This window comes from Lycorma delicatula, chromosome 9, assembly GCF_047948215.1.
Source record: "Lycorma delicatula isolate Av1 chromosome 9, ASM4794821v1, whole genome shotgun sequence".
Lineage (NCBI taxonomy): Eukaryota > Metazoa > Arthropoda > Insecta > Hemiptera > Fulgoridae > Lycorma > Lycorma delicatula.
In genome coordinates this window covers 90,352,463-90,375,063 of record NC_134463.1, presented here as the reverse complement: position 1 = coordinate 90,375,063, position 22,601 = coordinate 90,352,463, and the positions used below count along the sequence as shown (strand labels likewise).

The 22,601-nt window shown below is 30.5% G+C and overlaps 1 protein-coding gene across 2 annotated transcripts in view; it reads right to left on the bottom strand.

The window, feature by feature from the left end:
* dsb (scavenger receptor class B member debris buster) overlaps nucleotides 1-22,601 on the bottom strand; it is a 397,095-nt gene that overhangs the window by 197,745 nt on the left and 176,749 nt on the right. For both annotated transcript variants that reach the window (XM_075374397.1, XM_075374398.1), the window contains one exon: nucleotides 4,217-4,410. In XM_075374397.1, coding sequence (XP_075230512.1) covers nucleotides 4,217-4,379 — 163 coding nt within the window. In that variant the 5' untranslated portion in view covers nucleotides 4,380-4,410. The remainder of the gene's footprint in view (nucleotides 1-4,216; nucleotides 4,411-22,601) is intronic.

Here is a 22,601-nt window from a genome sequence, read left to right as displayed (position 1 = left end):
CACCAATAGGAAGTGACCGTAATTTCTTTAATTACTTTTTTTTAATATGTTTATTATTCAGTAAATGTTTATTTATGTTTTTAGTCAAGTAACCGGAGGCAGGTGCAGCCAGTCGCGTCATGCATACAGTAGCAGTATTGGTTGAGCCACCGTCGCATTCCTTAACAAATCGAAATCCAAAAAGCCGAAAATGGTTTTTAGATATTTATCTGAAGATTATTTGCAAGCTCAAATTTAATGAATATCTCGTTTAGAATAGTCGGAAATGGGAAAATTTGTTATCAACGTTCAAAATTTTTTTTACCTTTCTTCACTCCTTTTAAGGTCAAATTTCGAAAAATATAGAAATTGCTTTTAGATATTTACATGAAAATTACAAACACTAAAATTCAAGATGATATCTTCATTTGTTACCGATAAATTAAAAAAAATATCCGGGTTTTAAAAAAAAAGTAAAATCCATTTAAACCATTTAAACTTGGAATTTTAAAAAATCTAGAAATTAGTTTTTAGATATTCACATGAAGATTATATACACCAAATATCAAGCTGGTATCTTCATTTTTTTTACTGAGAAATTAGAAAAACAGTATATTTTACTATTACTCTACTTTAACCCTTTAAATTCGGAATTCAAAAAATCCTTTCTTAGTGTGTATTTGCACCTTAAGAAGAACGTGTATAAAAATTTTCATTAATTTATCTTCAGTAGTCTTTGCTAGGGTTGATGAATCATTCAATCAGTCAGTTACGACATATAGCTTTATAGGTACAGAAATATAAACTAATAATATGAAGTAAACGGGTAAGTAATAAATAGATGAACGAACTGAGAGCGAAAAACTTTGTCATGGTTGGGATAAATTTGTATTAGACTGAGTTAAATGAATAACGATAGGCGTAATGAGAAATAAATACTTGGAAGATAAGAAAGGAAAACATATTTTAGCGAAAATTGATTAATGAGTATAACTAAAACGGGTGACGGTTTCCAGAGGAATAATTGTACCTCCTTGGCTTTTACCCAAGTGTTTAATTGACGTAGAGCATAGACTGTCAATAGTGATTATTTACAAGGGTTATTAATCAATGAGTGGCACATTATCGAGGTCACGCAATAATAATATAGTTATTAATAATTATGTAAAATACATAAGCAATTTAATAATTACTATAAGAATTAATCGGTAAAGTATATATAAACATATCTAGATGGTATAGATGAATTTATTATACTAATAATAATTATAAAAATAATAAAGTGTACGTGTTAATAAGCACATATTTATTGATATACCTGTCTATAAGGTTATGTGAACGAAAATAATAAGAATATGTAGAAAGAGTTAAATGATAATAGTGCTGGATATAATAGCATTTTAATTATGAGTATAAATATAAAAAAGGGATAATTTTAATAAAAGTTTAATGATTAAATACATCACATATATCGGTAAGGTTAAAGGATTTTCTTAAATTATTTTTATGCATTATCATGCGTGGGTAAATTTAAATTTACTTACATCCATTTAATATTACTTTCTTAAATGCAACAGAAAATCATGAAGGCGATCCGTGTAAAGAACCTGCAGTTTGCATTAATTGCAAAGGGCAATTAACTGCCGATCAAGAAACTGCCCGGTATATAAATTGGAAACGGCCATTCAGGAAGTTAAAACGCTGCAAAAGATAAGTTACCCTAAAGCGAGGGAAATTGTTAACAGTAGAACACATCGATTGACAACGACTTATACAGAAGCAGCTGATACCCCTTCGTCATCTAAAGTTAACGTGGATCACGTTAACGTTTGCATCAAGTCTTGCTACTATGACATCGAAAATCATTGACACTAAGATTGAATCTAGTCAGCAAAAGAAACCATTAAAACCCATGAAGGCTCATGTCCAGATGGATATCGTTGACACTAGGACGGAAACTTCTCAACAAAAAGAAGCAGCAAAACCCGCGATGATGCAACCCCAATCGATGTTGGGCGTAAGGATAAGGAGACATCTGAAAAAGCCAAAAACATCACTCCTTTGACCAGTTATAAGGCGAAGGAGGGTGTGGCAAGGGTGCAGAAAATGTCTGAAATTAGTGCGATGGAGGTGCAAGTAATAATAGAAAAAGCACCGGATGTAGACGCTATACAACCCGCACCTATGGAAACTCCAAAAGTCCAGAGAAGATCTAAGAGAGAGCAAGTACTTCAACCACCCCAAATATACCATTGGAGATTGAATCGAGTTTGGATTCAGTAACAGCCATGCTGACCGCTCCATCTAAGTTGTCATCACTTGACATCTGCCGCAGAGCATTGGTAATAAAAAAGGAGGAAGATGCCATGTTCGAAGCCTCAGACACATTGTCATCAGAAGTAGAGGTCGTAAGTAGGATAGAAAAAATATGTAAGAAAGGATGGCCGAAAGGAAAGCCCAGACGGTAAACAAATGTGATATGTTTAAGAATCAAGGTTATCAGTGATTGAATTTCAATATTTGTTTGAGTTTGTAATCAAGAGTGAATTAATAGTCTTCAGTTACGTTGGAAGTGTGAAAGAATTAAGTCTTATTTCTTCTTTTTTTTGAAGTGGATAGGGACTAATGACCTAAGTAGTCGATGTCCCTAAAACCTTAAAAAAAATGTCTGAAAATTATAATACATAAGTAAACCATAATTAATCTGAAAGTATGCTAAAAATCAAGATTTGCTTTCAATTACTAAGATATATGAGTATTTAATAATGGCTTATTTTTTTATAGATAGTATTTCTGGTAAAGCTGATTATATGAATTTCTGATTCTGTTATCCCCGTCGAATAAACCGAAAATTATGCTTTATGAACTAAACATAAATTTTTTTACGGACTACTATGGACCATATTTAAGAGTCTGCATTTCTAATATCCTATTCTCAGTCTTTAATGGTATTCTTATTTTCTTTATTTCAATTTTCCAGAATTAAATATTTTAAACCTTTTTCAAAAATAAGTCTCTTTCTAAAACATCATTAGCGGAAATATTTTATTCTTCCAGGTCTTTTTCTGTTCCATCAACCAATTTGGTTTAATTTTTTAAAAATAAACATAAAAATCAAAAACGTTTTTGAATTCATTCCGAAAATGTATCCGTAAAAACATAATATTCATTTATTAATACTTTGTAAAACATTTTTATAAACATTTAAACAAATTTTATTTTTAAAAAAATAATGTTTTTATAATGTTTTTTATAAACTAAAACACAACTATAAATTATTTAGTCATAGTAATAACCGATTATTAACATGGAAGTCATGAATGTACATGAAGAGTATTTACTGATAAGCCGTGACTCGCGGTAGTGCATTAAGTTTAGCGTGTTTATTTTAGTTCACCGTTTGTTTAAATTTCTTTAGTATAGCAACCAAGCAAAATGGAGACCGTTACCACTCCTCTCATTGGATGTTCAGCACATCCGTTGTCGGAGGGACCAAAATAAATACGTCCAATTGGTTATTGGCTATTCTTTGTTTTTACACACTAAAAGGATATTCTTCTACTGAATAATAACAAATAGGTTGGGACTCCCAGATTATTCTAGCTAGAATAAAATATTATCTTTTCAATTTCTAAATATTTAAATAATCTGAAAATTAAAAATATCAGCGACTGCAATATGTTGATGTTTAAAAGAGAATTTAAATTTTAAAAGAGAAATTTGTCGATACGTTATTTATTTATTTATTCTCAATATCTCCGACTCTTATTTAACCTTTCATCTAGAACCTTCGTGGCAATAAGTTAGCACTTTATCTTTTAATCTTTAAAAAAACTAATGCTTTCTATGAAAAGTTATGTGGTAAAATGAATTAAAAAATATTCAAATTTTTAGTGCAAAATAGTTTAAAACCCTATCATGTAGATTCTAAAATTTGTATTTATAACACGTTTATTTTTAATTTTTGTTTATCTAAATTCTAGAAATCAGTTTCAAAATTATATTATTTTAGATCAAATAAACATATGTCACTATATAATCAAAACTTGGGAACTATCTTACTAAATTCTAGAGCTATATGAATTCTGAAAAAAATTATCATACAAAAATTTTACATTAGAAAAAAGACTGGTTTCTATGTCATTTGGAAATAAAATGTAAACCAATTAATTATACATAAAATATAGGTATCCATCATGTAAATAAATATATACTTTTATATATAAAATTAACTTACAGTGGCTGATACTTCCTTGGTGTGAAACAAGCATCTGTAATGGAGTCCTATCACCTCCATGATGCGCGTGACTAGCATGTCCTGTCGGGCCTCTAGCTGGTATTCCAAATAAACGATTTTTGGCACTTTGACCTACTTTTATATATTGCTTATTTAATCCCATTTCACTCCTAACACCCCCCGTTCGATTAATTCTGCAAACAAATAAAAAAAAAAAAAAAAAATTAAATAAGGAAAAATACAAATTAATATTAATTAAGTAACATACGTAAAGTTTATCAAATTAAAAACTAATATTAACTTAAAACTGGTTTAAAATTTAAGCCGATATCTAAGTATTACGACACCTATACGTCAACATTATGTAAAAATGACCAGGTGTCTGGGATCTATAGCCTTACATAATTTCAAAATGACTGGTATAAGCTCTAATTTAAATGAAAACAAATTATATAGTTGATGAATGGAAAGTGAAATGTACAAATTTTGTTACAAACCCTCTAATTTCATTTTAATTTCTATATATGTAAAAGTAATCTACATTTATCATTTATACAGGCTTACATCAAATTATAATTACTATGTTCCTTTTTTATAATAAGAAATTAAATTTTTAGCTTATGAAAAATGTCAAGCCTAATCGGGATTCGAACCCAGAACCTACAGATTGAAAGGGAGAGACGTCACAACTACGCTACGAAGGTCAGCATAATGACACGATCGAAGAAGAGTCCTTGTTTTCTTAACAACTTTTTAAAAAATTAATACAAAATGAGGAGTGAGTAGAAATAGAATTTAATCATTTATGTGAAATATATAAATGTAATGTTTAATGCTAGACAAATTGATAACAGGGAGTTAGTTAGGTTCTTCGTTTAATCTTGCGTGTATGTATGTGTGAGGTGATGTTAGTTGTCGGTCCAGCTGCTGCTATTGCTGCTGCTATTATACGCAGAGTGGACCACGTGATACGCCGGCCGAATGCGTACCAATGACTCTCCGCTAAATAAAGAATCCTTTTTTTTACTGATAAATATTAATTATTAATTCCTTTCATTTATTAATAAAATTAAATAAATAAATAATAATAAAAAAAAGAAATACAAATATAAAATATAAATAAAAACAATCTACAGTTAGAAATTAAGTTAAATAATTTGTAAATTAATTGACATCGGACTGCTTCTAACTGGAAAGGGTCGAATGAGAGAGAGTCGCCGTGCGTAGCCGCCCGGGCATCACCATTGGTCCGCTATGTGGGCCAATAGCAGCTAAAATAAAAATGTGAGCACATACGACAAACAACAAAGAAAAACACCCACCGTCGTCCTTTTTTATGAGAAAGAAAGTTCAAAAGAGTAAAGGTACATTTTCGTTACGTTATTAAAGATATGATATCCTGTTTATACAGTGGTCACCTTAAGTCTTAATTCAAATGTTCATTCTAGCGAAATTTTAATCCTAGTTTAACTATTAAATATTAAGCTCAGGTAAAAATAATAATTTTATATATATATGTCCTTAAATGACCGGATATAAAACTAGATTACTCTGAAAATCGCAGACATCCTAAGAGTAACAAATATTTCGATCTACGTGGCAGAGTGGTAGCGTCTCAGCCTTTCATCCAGAGGTCTTGGGTTCGAGTTCCGGTCAGGCATGGCATTTTTCATAAACTAAAAATTTCCATTCTCATTTGGCAAAATGACTAAAGTAGTCGATCCCCGTCGTCTAAAAAAAAAAACACTTTCCATTCTAGGCAAACTGAGGAAAGTGAAAAATACATAAAGTTTCCGGTTATTTTCTTCACTAATATGTTGGACATCATCCAACGAAAAGTACGAGATTTTTTTTGTGCGGCAAGGTCACATCAGGGTCTGACACTTAGATAATACTAATAATCTCAAAGAAAGCAACTCTGTTCCTGCTGTGAAACAATGCACCATAAACCATACATGTAACGGTTGTAAGCGACCTGACATGGGTTACTAGGCACTACCGTAAACTTCTTAGACTTTATTAAAAGTAAAAAAAATCATCACTTTCTAAGCTTACTGGTAAAGTTATTTTCAGTCATCTTTCTCAATAAGCCGAATCAAATTAACCGAACCCAAAGCCAACTGAAATTAATAAAAGTAATACAGTAAGTATCGTTTATAGTGGCAACGGATATAATGACATATCGGATATAGTGACTCAAAAACTTGTCTCTTGGTTGGTTTGGCATGCTGTTAATACATAAATAACATTATATATTAATGCATAAATACAGTATATATTGTTTATAATTACATATCGGTTACTGTGACTTATTTTTCTACTGCAATACAACATTTTATCGCTTATAATGACAGACGGAAGTGACTCGTTAGTAACGTAGTATATCTACATTATAGCAACAGATATATTTTGCCGGTTCCTTTTTTCTTACATATATACTATAAATTTAACTTTTTCGTGTACCAGATTATTGTAAACTGAAGCAGTCACATTCAGTTGTTATTAAACTTTTGCCATGAGCGTATCATATCGTGTGGGTACAGTATTTTATTTTACGTATCCTGTGCAATTAATTTAATAGTGATTTAATTATGTCTTCGCGAAAAACAATCACGGTAAAGGAAAAGGCACATATTATCAGGTGGTTAGAGAATGACGAAACTAATACGGACATCGCCCAAAAATTAGGCGTAGATCATTCGACAATATCGGTGATAAGGAAGAACCGTGAAAAAATAAGGAAAGATTTTGAAACAAATTCTGTGAAATCAAAAAAAATTACGGTCTAATCAACATATTGATGTAAAGCAAAATAACCGACGTTTTGCAGAAAAAGTAATTTTTCTCTATCTTGGTGTACTCTACCGTATTTGTATTTATTATTGAATATTTTTGTTTGTTTTTTATATTATTTTATTACAGAAATGAATTATTATTATTTTACTGTATTGCAATACTCGTGTAGATGGCATATTAAAGTAGTATAATCTACCTAAACATCGGTTATTGCGACTATTGGTTATAATGACCTAAAATCGTCGGTCCCTTGGAGGTCACTATAAACGACATTTACTGTATTTTTATTTTGTTTAGTAAACATTGTTTCATCATAGACTTATCTGTAAAACTGGATTACTGGATTTTTTTTTATTTTTAAACTTCGTATTTCTACTAGTTATTTGGTAATTTTAGAAAAGGACATAATGAATACGATTATTTTTGTACATCGTTTAAAATGAAATATTTTTAATAGATTCGTAGCACGAAGTTTATACTAGAAATCATGTAATAACTTCTGATAAAAATAACACGCATAAATAAATTAAGGGAGTTATGATTAGTTTTCTTTAACACAATTTTTTTTATTAAAAAAATTGTAAAATTTTTATTTTACAAAAATTATTAAAAGGAAAATTGATCAAAGAATAATGAAAATTAGCTAATTTTAAACTTACTCGAATTATATTTGTGTGAATCGTTCAAAAAGTCTAAAAATATGCGTTACATAAATTTGAAGGAATTGTGGATCATGGATTAGAATTAGAATCATGGATTTCTAATTATCGACGATTTCCAATAATCTTCTCAGTAAAATTCGACGTCTCTTTAGATTTACAAAAAAATAAAAAATAAAAATAAGTAAATAATAAGATAAATATTTTCATTATAATTAAATGGCTAAAATAAAAGCTCCAGATCGGTCACATTTAGGTAATACAAAGTTTTTTCCAGAAGAAAGTTGAGTAAATTGGTAATAAGTATCGTAGTTCATTGCCACCGGTAAACAAGAAGGTAATTTAAAAATCATTAAGTTTGACTATATTTAACTTCAATTCTTTGTTCCGATAGACTGAAGGAAATAATCGATTACTAAATTTTTAACTAAATAAATACCTCAAAATATTTTTGTTTTTATTATTTATAATTTATAATAAAATAATTAAATCTAGAAATCTAATACAAAATATAATAATCATTATTAAACAGAAATCCATTGTTATACGATAAAATAAGTGAAGAAGTAAACATGAGAAATTAATTGAGGAAGTTTAAATGCAGATCATACCAGGAAGTGAATACAAAAGATATTGTCATTATTACAGTCATCATCTCTGAAGAACGGGATAAGAGAGAAGAGAAGCCAATTGAATAAAGATGTCACCGATTATGAATATGTTAAGGGTCACTTAACACTTATAAATTGATATACAGTAACCTTAATTTACTAACATTATATAATATAATCTGCAGAAATTGAAAACATACCTAAGCAAATCTTACATATTACTAGAAATTTCACAGATACACAGATTTAAAGATAAATGAAAATATGATTTACGAAACGCAATCTAATTTATGGTAATTCATTAATTAAATATTCATTTCAAATATACAAAAACACAAAAAAATTAAAATTAAAAAAGTTAATAAAACCAAACGAAAAGAAAGACAAAATCTGGTTTAAGCTTCATTTAAATTTTGTATAACGTTCTATGCATTTTGAAGTCTAAATCACACGTGTTGTTAAACAGAATACATTAGTCTTCCATACGCCAATAGATAGGTAACCTACTATATTACTGGCATAATATTATGCGCCCACTATTCCAAAAGGAGATATTACCCGTGTGTTGGTTTTTTTACCCATGTGTTGGTTCACCGATATTACTCATGTGTTGGTTTTGAGCCAGGCTAGTCCATTTTATTTGGGTACCAATTTATGTGTGTTGATTTGGATTTAATGCGAAATATTTATTGTGTAATTTTTAACCAAATTTTATCTTCTTTCTTAGCCTTATTTATTTAATGTAATTCTTATTTTTTGTGGTAAATAGTTTAAATAATAAAATTAAAGATAAAAACTAAAAAAAATATAAAAAACATAAAAAATATTCAGTAAATAAAAATATTTGGTATGTTTATAAACGGGAAAGGCACAGGTCACTACCAGACAAATATGTACAGTGCTTACGATGAAAATAAAAGCTTACTTGCACTAGGCATATAGCCGCTTTGCAGCGCATTATATTACTCTTTTCTTGTAACATTAGGCTCTTTCAGAAACCGGGTTTTCTGAAATATAATATATTTAACTACTTTCATAAATAGCAAAAACTCTTTCCGCAATTAAAATTTATTATCATTTTGTTTAATTTCAACAATAATTTCTTTAAAAATATTTAGCGTATTTATAAATATTTCTTACTGTATACAGTAAAAAAACGAATAGTTTATACATGTATTAATCGATTATTATTACACTTCCTCCGCCAAGTGAGTCGTAAAATGAATGACCACTTTATACGAATAAAGGTTATCAAATATTTCATTTGAGTTACATTTGTATGCAGTTGTTGAAATGGGTATTGATGATGTTTATTGTAATAAACATCGTAGTTAAATAATAGGTCTATATCCCATAAATTATAATTTATTAACAGCTTAGTAATTTTATACTGTTCATAGAATAGCTAAATAATTTTTATATCGCACTGTTGACCAATATTCAGTACTAATGTTTACTTTCCATTTTCAATAAACAAATTTAGTTCAATTCTAGAGCTGTTCCGGTGCGAATGGTACAGTTGTTTCCTTCTGTAATGTGTGGCGTATTAGTAAATTTTTTGTGTTTATTAATGAATTCGTACGCTTTTTATGTTGTGAATTTTTTTTTTATAATGGCTGAATTTAAATCATTTTATGACATTTAGGTATTGCATATTTATGATATTTGATTTATTACAATTTTTTAATTGGAATGATGAATAGTGGGTAGTTTGTGGGCGGATTTTGGGTGGAAGCCCTGAACAAATTTAAGATCATATTTATTGTACCCGTTGTTTATGATGAGAATAATACTCTCCGTAGTCAAGCACGTAAAACAGAAACACGATTCTAATCGTGTAATTATAATGTACATGATTCTATGTAGAAACAAAACTATAAAGTTAGGAAAATTAGGTGACAAACATTTAATATGCATTCAAAAACGTGAAGAAAGAACCGCTGCAGCTGCAGTTAGAGGGATTCAAAAATACAAGTTCAAAACTTCTGAAAAGAAAAGCAGGATCTTCTGAAATTTAAATCTCAATCGTGCTCATTCAGCACATCAAAATTATAAACAACATTCAAAACTAGTTAGTGGATAAGACAGTTGTTATCAAGGATTGTATGACGAACGGTTACAGTTTTCTTGATAATTTTTAGTTATCTATATAGTCTATATCTATATAGTTTTTAATTATATATGAAAGACTTGTTTTCTTGAGGTTTTCTTGTCTTGTATTTGTATATATTATAATACTTTTTTCTTTGTATGTAATTTCATAATCTGTTTTCTGTATCTTGATGTATGGTAATGTATCTTGTTTGCTGTTGTTTTGCTGTAACTGATGTTTTTCTGTTGATATTCCTATTATGATGCGATTGCACTTTGACGTATGAGTATGTGAGAATATTTCGTTAGCGTTCCAGGAAGGGTGGTAGCCAGAGGTAGCGGTTTAGTCGGTAGTGCGCAGGTTTACGTACGCGTATTAATAACATCTTGTGGCACCTGTTGGAGCGGGCCCGACATTGCTTAGGCGTCCGTAAATGGGATTCCCTACCACTTTAAACAAAAAAAATGGTTCGGTAGTAATGCAGTCTCGACCTTCTCCAACGCAAGCTTTTATATTCATTGTACGCACTAAACTAGATGCAGCTCAAATGTATTGTACATTGAAATATAACGGAAAAAAGTTTCACCGTGTCACGTGCTGCCATCTTGTGGTTTCATTCTCCTTTAAAACAATCCAAAACTACGTCCGCTCATTTTCTATCATCCGCCATTGATATGGAGTCGAGTACCCCTACTACGTGAACGCGTCTACAGCAACGTGCAACGGTTGAATTTTTAACAGCGAAAAAAATGAACGCTAATCACAATCAGTGTCATATAAAAGCCGGTTATGGTGAGTTTCGACATCCTTGAGTTTCGGTGATCTTCACATACTGATATGCGACTGTATATTCCGTTCAGTATAGAAATAAGAACTAATGAAGAAGTAACAGAAAACCACTTCACTCCTCATCATTTTTAATTAGATTTGTATATATAATGTTATTCTTAAGAATAATTGTGTACTATGTTATTTCGGAAAACAGAACGGAAATTATACGGATTTTCAACAGAAGTTCTTCTTCAGAGATGACTTAACTCCTCGTGCCCTTAGCCGAGTTGATCGTATGATACATATGTATTATTTTTCATGTATTAAATTCTAATCGGCAGCAAGTTTTGTTAATAATTAGAACACAACAACAAATAATTACTGCGATTGTTGTTTGAATTTAACTTGTAAGGCAAAGACAGTCACCTTACACAGGATACAAATTATTACACAAGCTACGCATATACTAATCGACTGAATTTTATCGTTACAAAAAAAATCATATATGTCACTTACATTTATGTAAGCGGTTTTTAAATAGAATATGCAAATATATCAAACATATGTTTACCGGAAGGGAAAATAATATTTTAATAACATTAATGAGGCCAGTTTTTAACCTAAGGCATTATTCTTTTAGTATACCAACACAAACGTTGATTCAAATAACTGCGAAAAGTGACATTTCAAATAGAGAAAGCTTGGACAATCTCTGTTAGTATTAGTGCAGCGGACTTTAAAGCCGCTAATCTACGTCTACTACATCTGCTGCTATGTATGTAGCTACATATATATTCAGGTTACGCCCAGGTATAACAACTTGACAAGTAGAATCGAGTTTTTTCTTCTTAATTCCAAGTGAAGTTATCCGTCGATAAATGAACGATTATTATTGCAGCATTATATACGCACAAAAATATTTTATTTTATTTTTTAAATCATTTAATACTAAAACAAATCTAAAAAAAGAGTGAATAACCATCAAAATAAAAACATTGAAGTATTCCAAATTACTTTTTGTTAAAATCATTAACGTCAATTTATATTAAAAACCGGCAGAGTTGCATAACTCTGCAGGTTTAGCTACGGAAGGGATCGCCCTCGGTAATATTGGAATTCCCTAATTAGTTCAAGAAAGTAACTTAGCTCTCACCCCTTTATGGAAAATTTGATTAAGACCAAATACCATCAAAAAGTATATTAATTCTTAAGGGACAATAAAACACGAGAGAAAATTTACCTACACACAAGAAATATTTTCAGATTCGTTTTCCATGAGTTCCTTATCTCTCTGATTCCTTGACCAGTTGTGACCAAGATTAAATGGCATTATTGCCCCGTAAACAGAGATCATCGTGCCAAATTTCATCTAAATCGATCCATCCAGTCTGGAATGGAAACATCAAGAAAAAACAGGCCAACATACTTACATATGTACGTTTTTTTTCAATGCTAACAAACTTTAGCATGCTTTTTTTTAAAAATCATGCCAGTTTTGATAAAATTTTTAATTAAAAAAGATAAATAAAGTTGTGTTTTTCTGTCTGTATATTGAAGTTTCAAGGGAATTTTAAAACTTTTTTTTGTAAGGAAGCTTTTCTAAAATTGTTTATGCTGTGTGTTTGATTTTCTATGTATAATAAGAAATGTTATTCCGATTTGAATAAAATTCCACCGGTAAAAAAAAAATTATCGGAAAGAATGATAAACTGTATACCATTTAAAAAAATCGGACAAGAGATACTTCATTAATAAATATCAATTTTCTGATATGTTTTCATTTATTTCGCATTCTATCATCAAAGGATAGATGTATCCTAACGTAATGTGGATAAAAATCACGTTGTTTTTTTTAAAATGTTTAAATTAAAAAAAATTTAAACCTGAACCACAGTTTCGATTCGCCAGTTCATTTTTGAAACATGAATATGTTCCATTTTTTGTTTTTAGTTATTTTCTAAACTTTTACAGTACCAAAAATAAAATCAATCCGATTTATCAAACATTTCCACTTGAAATAATTTTTGTGTCAGGGATATACCACACATTTCATTAAATATTTCGTTAAAAGAACAAAGTTCTAATATTATGATTTCTGATATTGTTGCAACAGTATCCGAAACTAAAGAAAAAGGTGTTTCCGACGCTACTGTGGAAATCTAGACAAATAACATAAACAGCGGATTCGATAATCCATATCGAAGACAAAAATTTGGACTTACGGTTATCTTTGTATGAAATTGAATATGAGTGTTCAAAAATGAATATCGGGGTTTTAAAGCTATATAATATTTTTCAAGTTTTACGTACATTAATTAATTATACGTGAAATGAACGAGAAACTCAAACAGTTTTAGATATATGCAAATTCATAAACTGTTTCCTGTACCTTCAACTTAAAACTGCTAGTAGCAAAGATGACGACTCCTCCAACAGAAAGCGTTCCGTGTTTTGCAGATTGCAAAGTGTGAATCTCTAATTACCGTTCAACGTGCGTTCCGTTATGATTCCCCAGTGACAATAACATTCGTAAATGCGATAAACGATTTGAAATCACTGGCTGTATTTGTAAAGGGAAGAGTACAGAACGACCGAACGTGTCACAAGGCAATGTTGAACGTGTAAGAAAGTCTTTTGTGCGTAGTCCTAGGAAATCTGTTAGGAAGACTAGCCGCGAATCAATAATTCCAGTGACGTCTGTGTGGAGGGTTTAAGGAAACGCTTACAACTGCGTCCATATCGTTTACAAGCTCTAAAACCTACAAATTGTAGTTTGCGTGCTAGCTTCGCAAATAAAATGATGCACCGTGACGACGAAGGCTTTCATTATCGTGTCATATTCAGTGACGAATCAACATTCCATGTCAGTGGAAAAGTAAACATCCATAATGTGCATCTGGGTATAAAAAATCCTCATAAAACATTACAGTGTGAACGAGACTTTCTAAAACTGAATGCTTTTTGTGCCGTATCCCGACGGCTACGGGCCGTTCTCTTTCGTGGAAACAAGTATGTATCTTGCCGGCCACCGTGGCGCACATCTTTTCACTGCCACAAACAAGAGCCAACTTGATCCAAACAAGTAGATCAAATGTTATTATCAAATTAATTGTTGTAAATTTAATTTCCCGCAAATCCTATTTTATACATACCGGTAGTTCTTCAGTACAATCAAACAAGGTAAATATTAATATATTAATATAACAACACATTTACACGTACAAAGAATTAAATAATTTTAAACGCGTTCAAACATTACAGTTTTCTTTTGACCCGATTATTCAAATTACCCATTTTTTTCCTGTTCAACCTCTGGGACCACCGTTACGTATTACTTCTGAGGATGTGATGAACGATTTTGTAGCGCGTGTGAAAATTCCGTACCTGACCGGGATTCGAACCTGGGACCTCCGGACGAAAGGCCGAGGTCCCGGGTTCGAATCCCGGTTATATTCAAATTACCCAATAAATAAATATAAATATAACGCGACTGAAGTTCTCATGTTTTTTAAAAGCGAATATTAAGAGGATATAAATTTGGAAAAAATACAGAAATTAATTTTCAACGGTAAATATATCTTTAATATGAAACCACAAAATACGAAGCTACAAATTCATAAAACGAAATTCATTCTGAAAAAAATTCAAACCGCAACGATCGTTTGATGAAAGTAGGTTTATTCAAAACAAAAAACAGAAAATAAAAGAATCCTCATCTCCAGAAGTAACAAGTAAAGGCTACCTAAGCAGGTGCATGGAGCAGTAGGACACATACTTATCTTAAAAATGTTATATCACATCACAGTTGCCTGCCTATACAGGTTATTGCATAATAACGCTTATCTGTCTTTCTCTTTCTCTCTATCGGTAAACCACTCTCCCTTTTCATTAATACAATCTTAGTCTTCTTTTCTTTCTGTTTACCTTGTTTCTTCCCCCACATCGTCCTCATATTAAATTTTAAAATCTGATTCAAGCCATCCTGATTCTCTCTTTCACTATTCACGGAACTGATGCAATCTTACTTCCTGCCGACTGGATCCCTTTGAGGAATTACGTACTCAGCTTCAATTAAATGAGCTATTCTAATTTTGTAATGCCCTCCTCTCCAATACACAATATAATATTATTTTATTTTTCTTCCTAATTTTTATCATCAAAGTAGATGAAAAATATTTATTTAAATCTGTTTAATGATAATAAATAAAAATATTATAAATTTATGTTATAACAAACTGACTAATGAAAAAAGAAAAACGATTTAAATATTTTAACATAAATTTAAGAAAAAATCTGATGTGACTTCCTTGTACACCTATTAAATTACATATACGCGTTTTTTTTAAAAATGGAAAGTACATAAAATTTTATTCCATTAATAACTTCTGATATTTTTTTTATTGTAATTATTGAATTATTATTTATTGTAAATAATTTTTTTACACTCAGGTTAATAATTATTAATAAATCAATATATTTAAATTTAAAAAAATGTAAAAAAAAGGAGATGAAGTCGGATTTGAACCGATATGCCTTTCCCTTGTAAGATCCAAATATTTCATTAATTAAAATTTTATTTTTATATAACTCTGGAACCAATGATAATAAGTACCGCTTATGATATACTGCTGAAAAACACTCAATGAGGAGTTATTTACTGTAGTTAAGAAAAAGTCCAAAATCTAAATTTTTTGGATTTTGGGCTTTTTTGGTTCAGTCGATTGCAATCAAAAGGAGAGGTGTACAACTAGATGTTACAGTCCCAAATCTAAAATTTCAACATTCTACGACTAATCGTTTTTGAGTTATGCAAGATATATACGTACATACGTACGTACAGACGTCACGCGACACTAGTCAAAATGGATTCAGGGATGATCAAAATGGATATTTTCGTTGAAATATGGAAACCGATATTTTTTGCGATTTCAATACTTCCTAAAAAAAACAATTTAAATATTTAAAAAATGAACAAAATATTATTGAATTTTTATACAATATCACAACATAAATATAGTATAATTTATTACGTTTTCCTATTAGACAACAATAATGGTTTTAGCGGATCCCAAAACTTAATCGCTGGAGATTCATAAAAACAATATATATATATATATATATATATATATATATATATATTAAGGAAAACCATCATGCCTATCATCTCTGAAAAAGAAGCAATGAACGAACGAGGACGCAAATTGAAATTCACAAACCGACTCACTCTAAACAATAAAAATTTTCATCAATGTCAAGATCCGCCACTACAACAACACCGTTATCCAACCCGAATGTTTGTATACAGCAGAATGCCTGGGACCAGTAAAAAAACACCAAACCTAAGTACTTGAACGCAAAGAAAGGAAGATCCACAGGAAAATCCTACGCCCAAGTTGCAAACTCCGAACTGACAAAGAACTCTATACATACCGTGAAAAACTCACAGATGAACTTTGAAAACGTAAGATACAATTTTAAGGTCACATGTCTCATATGTATAACATAAGACTCGCAAAACATGTTCTCATGTACATCAAAACTCAAAAGAATAATGTGTGGATCGACGATATCGGTAAAGGTACGGTAGAAATAAAACATCAACCGATGAAGATGCAAGACCTCGGATCATATTTCAAGAAAAAAATCAAGAATTTCAGCAAGTTTCAAGAACAAACAAAACAAGTCAACAGCTACTTGGCGAGATGTGAGGAAAGAAAACATCTCAGTTTACAAAAAAGTGAAAAATTACTACTCATAACTCGCAAACGAAACGTTTGAGAGTTGCGGCTAGTGAAAAATTTTCCTCGGATTTCAGCTACCCCGGTGAAATGAGATCGTATGATACGGTTCCGGGACCTATATTGCTCGATTTTTCAGGTCAAATCCCGTAAGAAATCACTAATTCTGTCCCTTAATAAACGTCCTAAAAATTTTCAGTACGACCTAATTTCACAGGAATAGCTGAAATCCGAGCGAAATCTTTCACTAGCCGTAACACTCGCAAACGAAGCATTTTTGGACATATGTCTCCATTTTTGGACATTAGAAAAGTTTCCATTATTTTCACGAGTAGAAAAGTTATGGAAGTTCAGGAATAAATTTGCGATACACTCCGTATATAATTGAAATAAATGATGTATGATTTTATCGAAAATTGTTTTACCCAAAAAGAAAGTTCTTTGAAAAAAAGAAGAAATCATAACCTAAAATCAAAATTAGTTCTTTTAATATCAAATCTTCGTAAGTTAGAAAAAAAAGTTTTTGTAAACAAAAGCTTATAAAATTAATGAATGAATCATCACATAGTACCTTGGATCTTGTTTTTTGTTATTTTTACATTAGTATATTACAAAATTTCATTTCAATGTTAAACATATTTTCAATGTTTTACTTACCAAACTGGATAATTTGATAAAAAAAGTTACTATCTATAACAGTACATTTAAATTACATTAATTGGTAAAAACCAGATTATTTTTAAGGTTACATTTAATTTCAAGTTTATTACTAGGTTACGTCCTTAGTTTAGTCCATTGACTTTGCCAAAATATTTAAATTAAAAAAAAAAATAATAGATAAGAAAAAAACAACTGGATTATGCTAATTAGTAAACTTTTTCTTTTGTTAAATAAACATTATTTCATTCAATTATAAATTAATTTTTTATTATCTTAATAAAGAAATAAGAATAACTTGATTTTACACGTTAAACGATTGAATACATTTGAATACAATTAATAAATTAAGTTACTGCATACAGATTAAAAAACATAATTGCTTGAAAATGAATAAAATGAAAAATGTAACGAAACGTGACAGAAAGAAGGACGTGAGGAATCATATATTTAAATAGAAGAATAGGATCCCGAGGTCCCAGGTTAGAATCCCGGTCAGACATGGCATTTTCACATGCTACAAACATTATCATCCATTTCATCCTTTGAAGCAATACCTAACGATTGTCCCGGAGGTACAAAACAAAAAATAAAAAATAAATTAGTATAAAAACATAAATTTAAGAATCAGGAACTAATTCTTGAATATATTTAGGCAGAGAATAGCGGGTTTTTCTAATAAAAAATGGACTATATTAAAATTTGGCTATAACTCTGGAACCAATGAAAATAAATACCACTTATGATATATCGTTGAAAAGCTCTCAATGAGGGCTTGTTACTGCAGTTAAGAAAAGTCCAAAATCCATATGTTTTTGGATTGTGGACTTTTTTGGACACTTTTGGTGAAATCGATTGCAATCAAAAGGGGAGGTGGCATAACTAGATGTTACAGCAATCCTAAATCCAAAATTTCAACATCCTACGGCTAATCATTTTTGAGTTATGCGAGATACATATGTACCTACATACATCGTTTTGGCGTAACATATGTACGTACGTACATATGTTACGCCAAAACTAGTCAAAATGGATTCAGGGATGGTCAAGATGGATATTCCCGTTGAAATCTGAAAACCGAAATTTCTGGCGATCACAATTTTACTACCTTTACTTCGTACAAGGAAGTAAAAATGAAATCTTACTTTTTATTCGAAATTTTTATTATTCGAAACCGCCTTCCCCTTTTTCTTTCGGTTAATCGTGGTTCTACTATAGTATATTAGTTTATCTATTAGCCCTGATATTGGGTTGGGCTGCTAAAAAGTCCTGCAGGGAGTGGTACAGTCCCCTACAGAGGGTACTACATTATTTTGAATTTCATGTAAACATCCAGGACAATAGGCCATTTACTAAATTAATCTCGAATTTTAATTTTGTGTGATTATAGTTTCTTCTGTTTATATTTCCTTATAAGCAATTCATATAATACAAAATTATAACTAAAATTCTTCTTTTTACTTTCTCGAGCTTCAGAAGGAAAATATTGTAATCGGTCCAATTTGGAAACCGCATGTACATGCGGCTTTCACCGGATCTTGACGTTTTGGCACCTATGCAATCCAAAAAACCAAAAAATCGGATGAAAATTTTCATCCGATTAACATTAACATACGAACATGTTAATGTTCTTATGTACGTGTGTGTGCTCGGTATCGGCCTTTTAATCACCTTATATCTCCAGAACTACAAGATCGATTTTGACCAAACTTGTCCAGATTACTTCTACACATGGGGCATTGATGCCATTAAATTTTCAACTTAAAAGGTCACGGGTGGTGACCGGGTAGAACAAGGTCACCCTTATTATCTCAAGATTTCGCCTAATCAAGGTCATTTTTTATGCACATTTGTTAACAATAAAAAAGTAAAATTATTTTTTTTTTAATTTTCAAAATCCCACCTCACCCAACCTCTAAAAATGCTGTTTTAATCGTCTACTAAGTTGTGAAGTAACAGGTGAGCGGTAGAATTAAATAAATAAATAATATTTAAAGTGTAAAAAGTAACTCGGTTTAATTAGATCTCGAAGTTGGTCGCCCGGTTGACTCGGTACCTAGTGCGTTAAGCCTCGCGGATACACAAATCTGTCGACCGTACAAGCGAAATTTGTTTTATGTAAGTTGTGAAATTACATTAGATTAGTTAGTACCGCCGCCACAGCCGTGCGAATTAAATACGGAATGCGCGTGCGCTTTAGTTAGAATTATTGAATTAAATAAACGAATATTAATTAAAAATAATAATATTATTAAAAATAATAATATTATTAAAAATAATAATATTATTAAAAATAATAATATTAATAAATAAAAAGTATTATATTTGAATAAGATGATGCGTATATAAGCCGAGTATCAGAAACTACGTAGTTGTAGGACTTTCCCGGAAGGACTGTTAAGGCATTCAAGGCGACTTTAAACGCGTACTATTTTAAATTGGTTTAATTTGTTGGGGTTATAAATTGCTTACTGTTTTTTAATAATTAAATAATAAATATTAACCACATTTTTGGAGATGTATGCAAAAGTTTTTCATTCAAATTCACATATTAAAAAGTTTCCATTTTACGTAGAAGGAGTTAATAAATTCTATATGCAATTGCGCTACAATTATGAATAATTCCTCGGATTTAAGCAAATAAAAATACAAGAAAACCTTGCTCTAATATTATAATACGTAAATAAACGAAAAAATATTATTATTAAAACGCTAATAATGTAAGGAAACAATTGTAAATTGTAATTCAAATATAACCTATAAATACATTACAACTTTTAAAATTTTGTTTCGAGGATCAAACTGATTACAAACACGTGGATTGAACAGAAAACCTGATTCAAGGTCTATTTCGTAAACGAAGAACGTGGGATGGTGTTGTCTAGCCGCTACTGTACTTTTTTTTACTTTTGTAACTAATAAAGTGAAATTCGATCTAATATAACTTCACTTCACCGAACAGCTTTGATTACTATAAATGTGCTAATAGTGGTTTTATTATTATTTTTATAATATTATTAATATTTGTATAATTATTATTATTTTATAACACCATTATAAATAGTTCTCATTTTCTTTTATATCGTTTACAATTTTTATATTCTCCATATTTTCTTTATTACATCTATCTTTTTTAAAATACGTTAGTCAACCTTTCTTCTATGACGTGTGTCAGTAAATTGGCTTTCCTGTGCGTAATAAGCGTCTGTGTTCAGTATTAAATTTTTCAATTTGCTCAATTAATATTCTTTACTCGTCCCACCTCATACGTATTTAAAATTGCACAAAATTTTCTTTTACCCCATCTCTTGGTTACCATGTTCATATCTGAACAGAAGTAAACTTCAAACTTAACACTTCACAAGATGCTTGCTTCTTCAAGTTTAACTCTGTACTGAATCCACTGCAATTTTAATTTCTTCTTTTTTTTCATTTTAGCAATCCTCTATTAATATAATTCTTAATTACTTGTATTGTTTTATTAATTCAATTCTTCCTTCTTCTGCGTAGAATTTCTCTCCTCAAAAGTTATGATTCTTTAACGTTTATTTTTTACCTTTTTCTATAAACCTCTCACAGGCAGTTCTTATTATTTAAAAAGCGTCCTTTATGTCACTTTCCTTCTTGAAATCGTATTTTTTTTCTTCCGTGATCTACTTCATTTTTTTACTTATATTATTTTTTCGGAATTTGCAAAAGAAAAATTGCGAATGTAAATAACGTATACCTTTAAAGCAACTTATCCCGACTGACTCATCAACACTTTGCAAAAAAAATACTGAATCTAAATTGATGAAAATTTGTATACACGTTTTTCTTACGGTATATGTGCACACAAAGAATACCTTTTTGAAATTCCGAGTTTAAATTATTAAAATGTAGCAACAATGATAGATACTATTTTTTTTATTTTTTAATTTGTCAGTAACAAATAAAGGATATCAACATCATTTTTGGTGAATGTAATTTTCATGTAAATATTTTAAAACCCATTTCTAGATTTTTTTTGTTGAAATTCTACCTTGAAAGGAGTGAAGAAAAGTAACAAAAATTTGAACAACGATTGTAAATATTTTCCATTTTCGACTATACTAAACGAGATATTCACTAGATTGGGGCTTGCAAATACTCAGATAAATATCTAACAACCAATTCCGGTTTTTTTTTTTAATTTCGATTATTTAAGGGGTGCGCCGTTGTACCGCGCGACAGCTCATCCAACACTGTTAATGCAAGTGCGACGCGACTGGCTGCACCTGCCTCCGGTTACTTGACTAAAATACATAAAGTAAAAGTTATTAAAATATTTTTTTTTAAATTGAAAAACGAAGTACAGTCACCTCCTACTGGTGTTTGTCGGGTAAGGCTAAGAACCGGGGAAAATAAATTTTTAACGTACTTCGTACGGGTACCGGTTATAACTAATATTTTTAAGATGGAGGCCGACTGTTTTGAAACCCACATTCTTACATCATTCAAAATTTCGTGTCCTGGACTGACTATACAGTCGTTCTTGGAAAGAAATTACAATAAGAGATTCTCTAAGAAAGAAATTACAGTTAGAAGAAATTACAATTCACTGATATTTTTTATAAATTCAACAGGCTTTAATTTTTATTTATCATTATAATTCTCAGAAGGATGAGTTTTACGAAAACAGTGGGATCCAAGGGGCGAAGCTCTCTGGCTAAACCGCAACGGGATGCTAGAGATGTATCAAAATTAATTAATTTAATGCAAAAGATTTCACATAGAATTTATAAATGTTAATAGAGAATTGTTACCTCGTAACCCATTGTACCCATTGTAGAAGATGGTGCGGGCCGTTTTTGATCTCTTTCTCATCTCATGTACGATATACAAGCTATTGGCGAACGAAGTGCAGTAAATAATTGTTCACACGTGGTGGAGAATTGGGAGAAATACTCAACTGTGACGGAAAATAATTGGGGTCACAACAATTCGAGCTGCGATGTACATTTCGTTCAAATGTCCAAAGGTTCGACTTATGGTGGATTGTGTGATCTGGTAGTGGCTGGGTGGATTATTTCCAGTTCTATT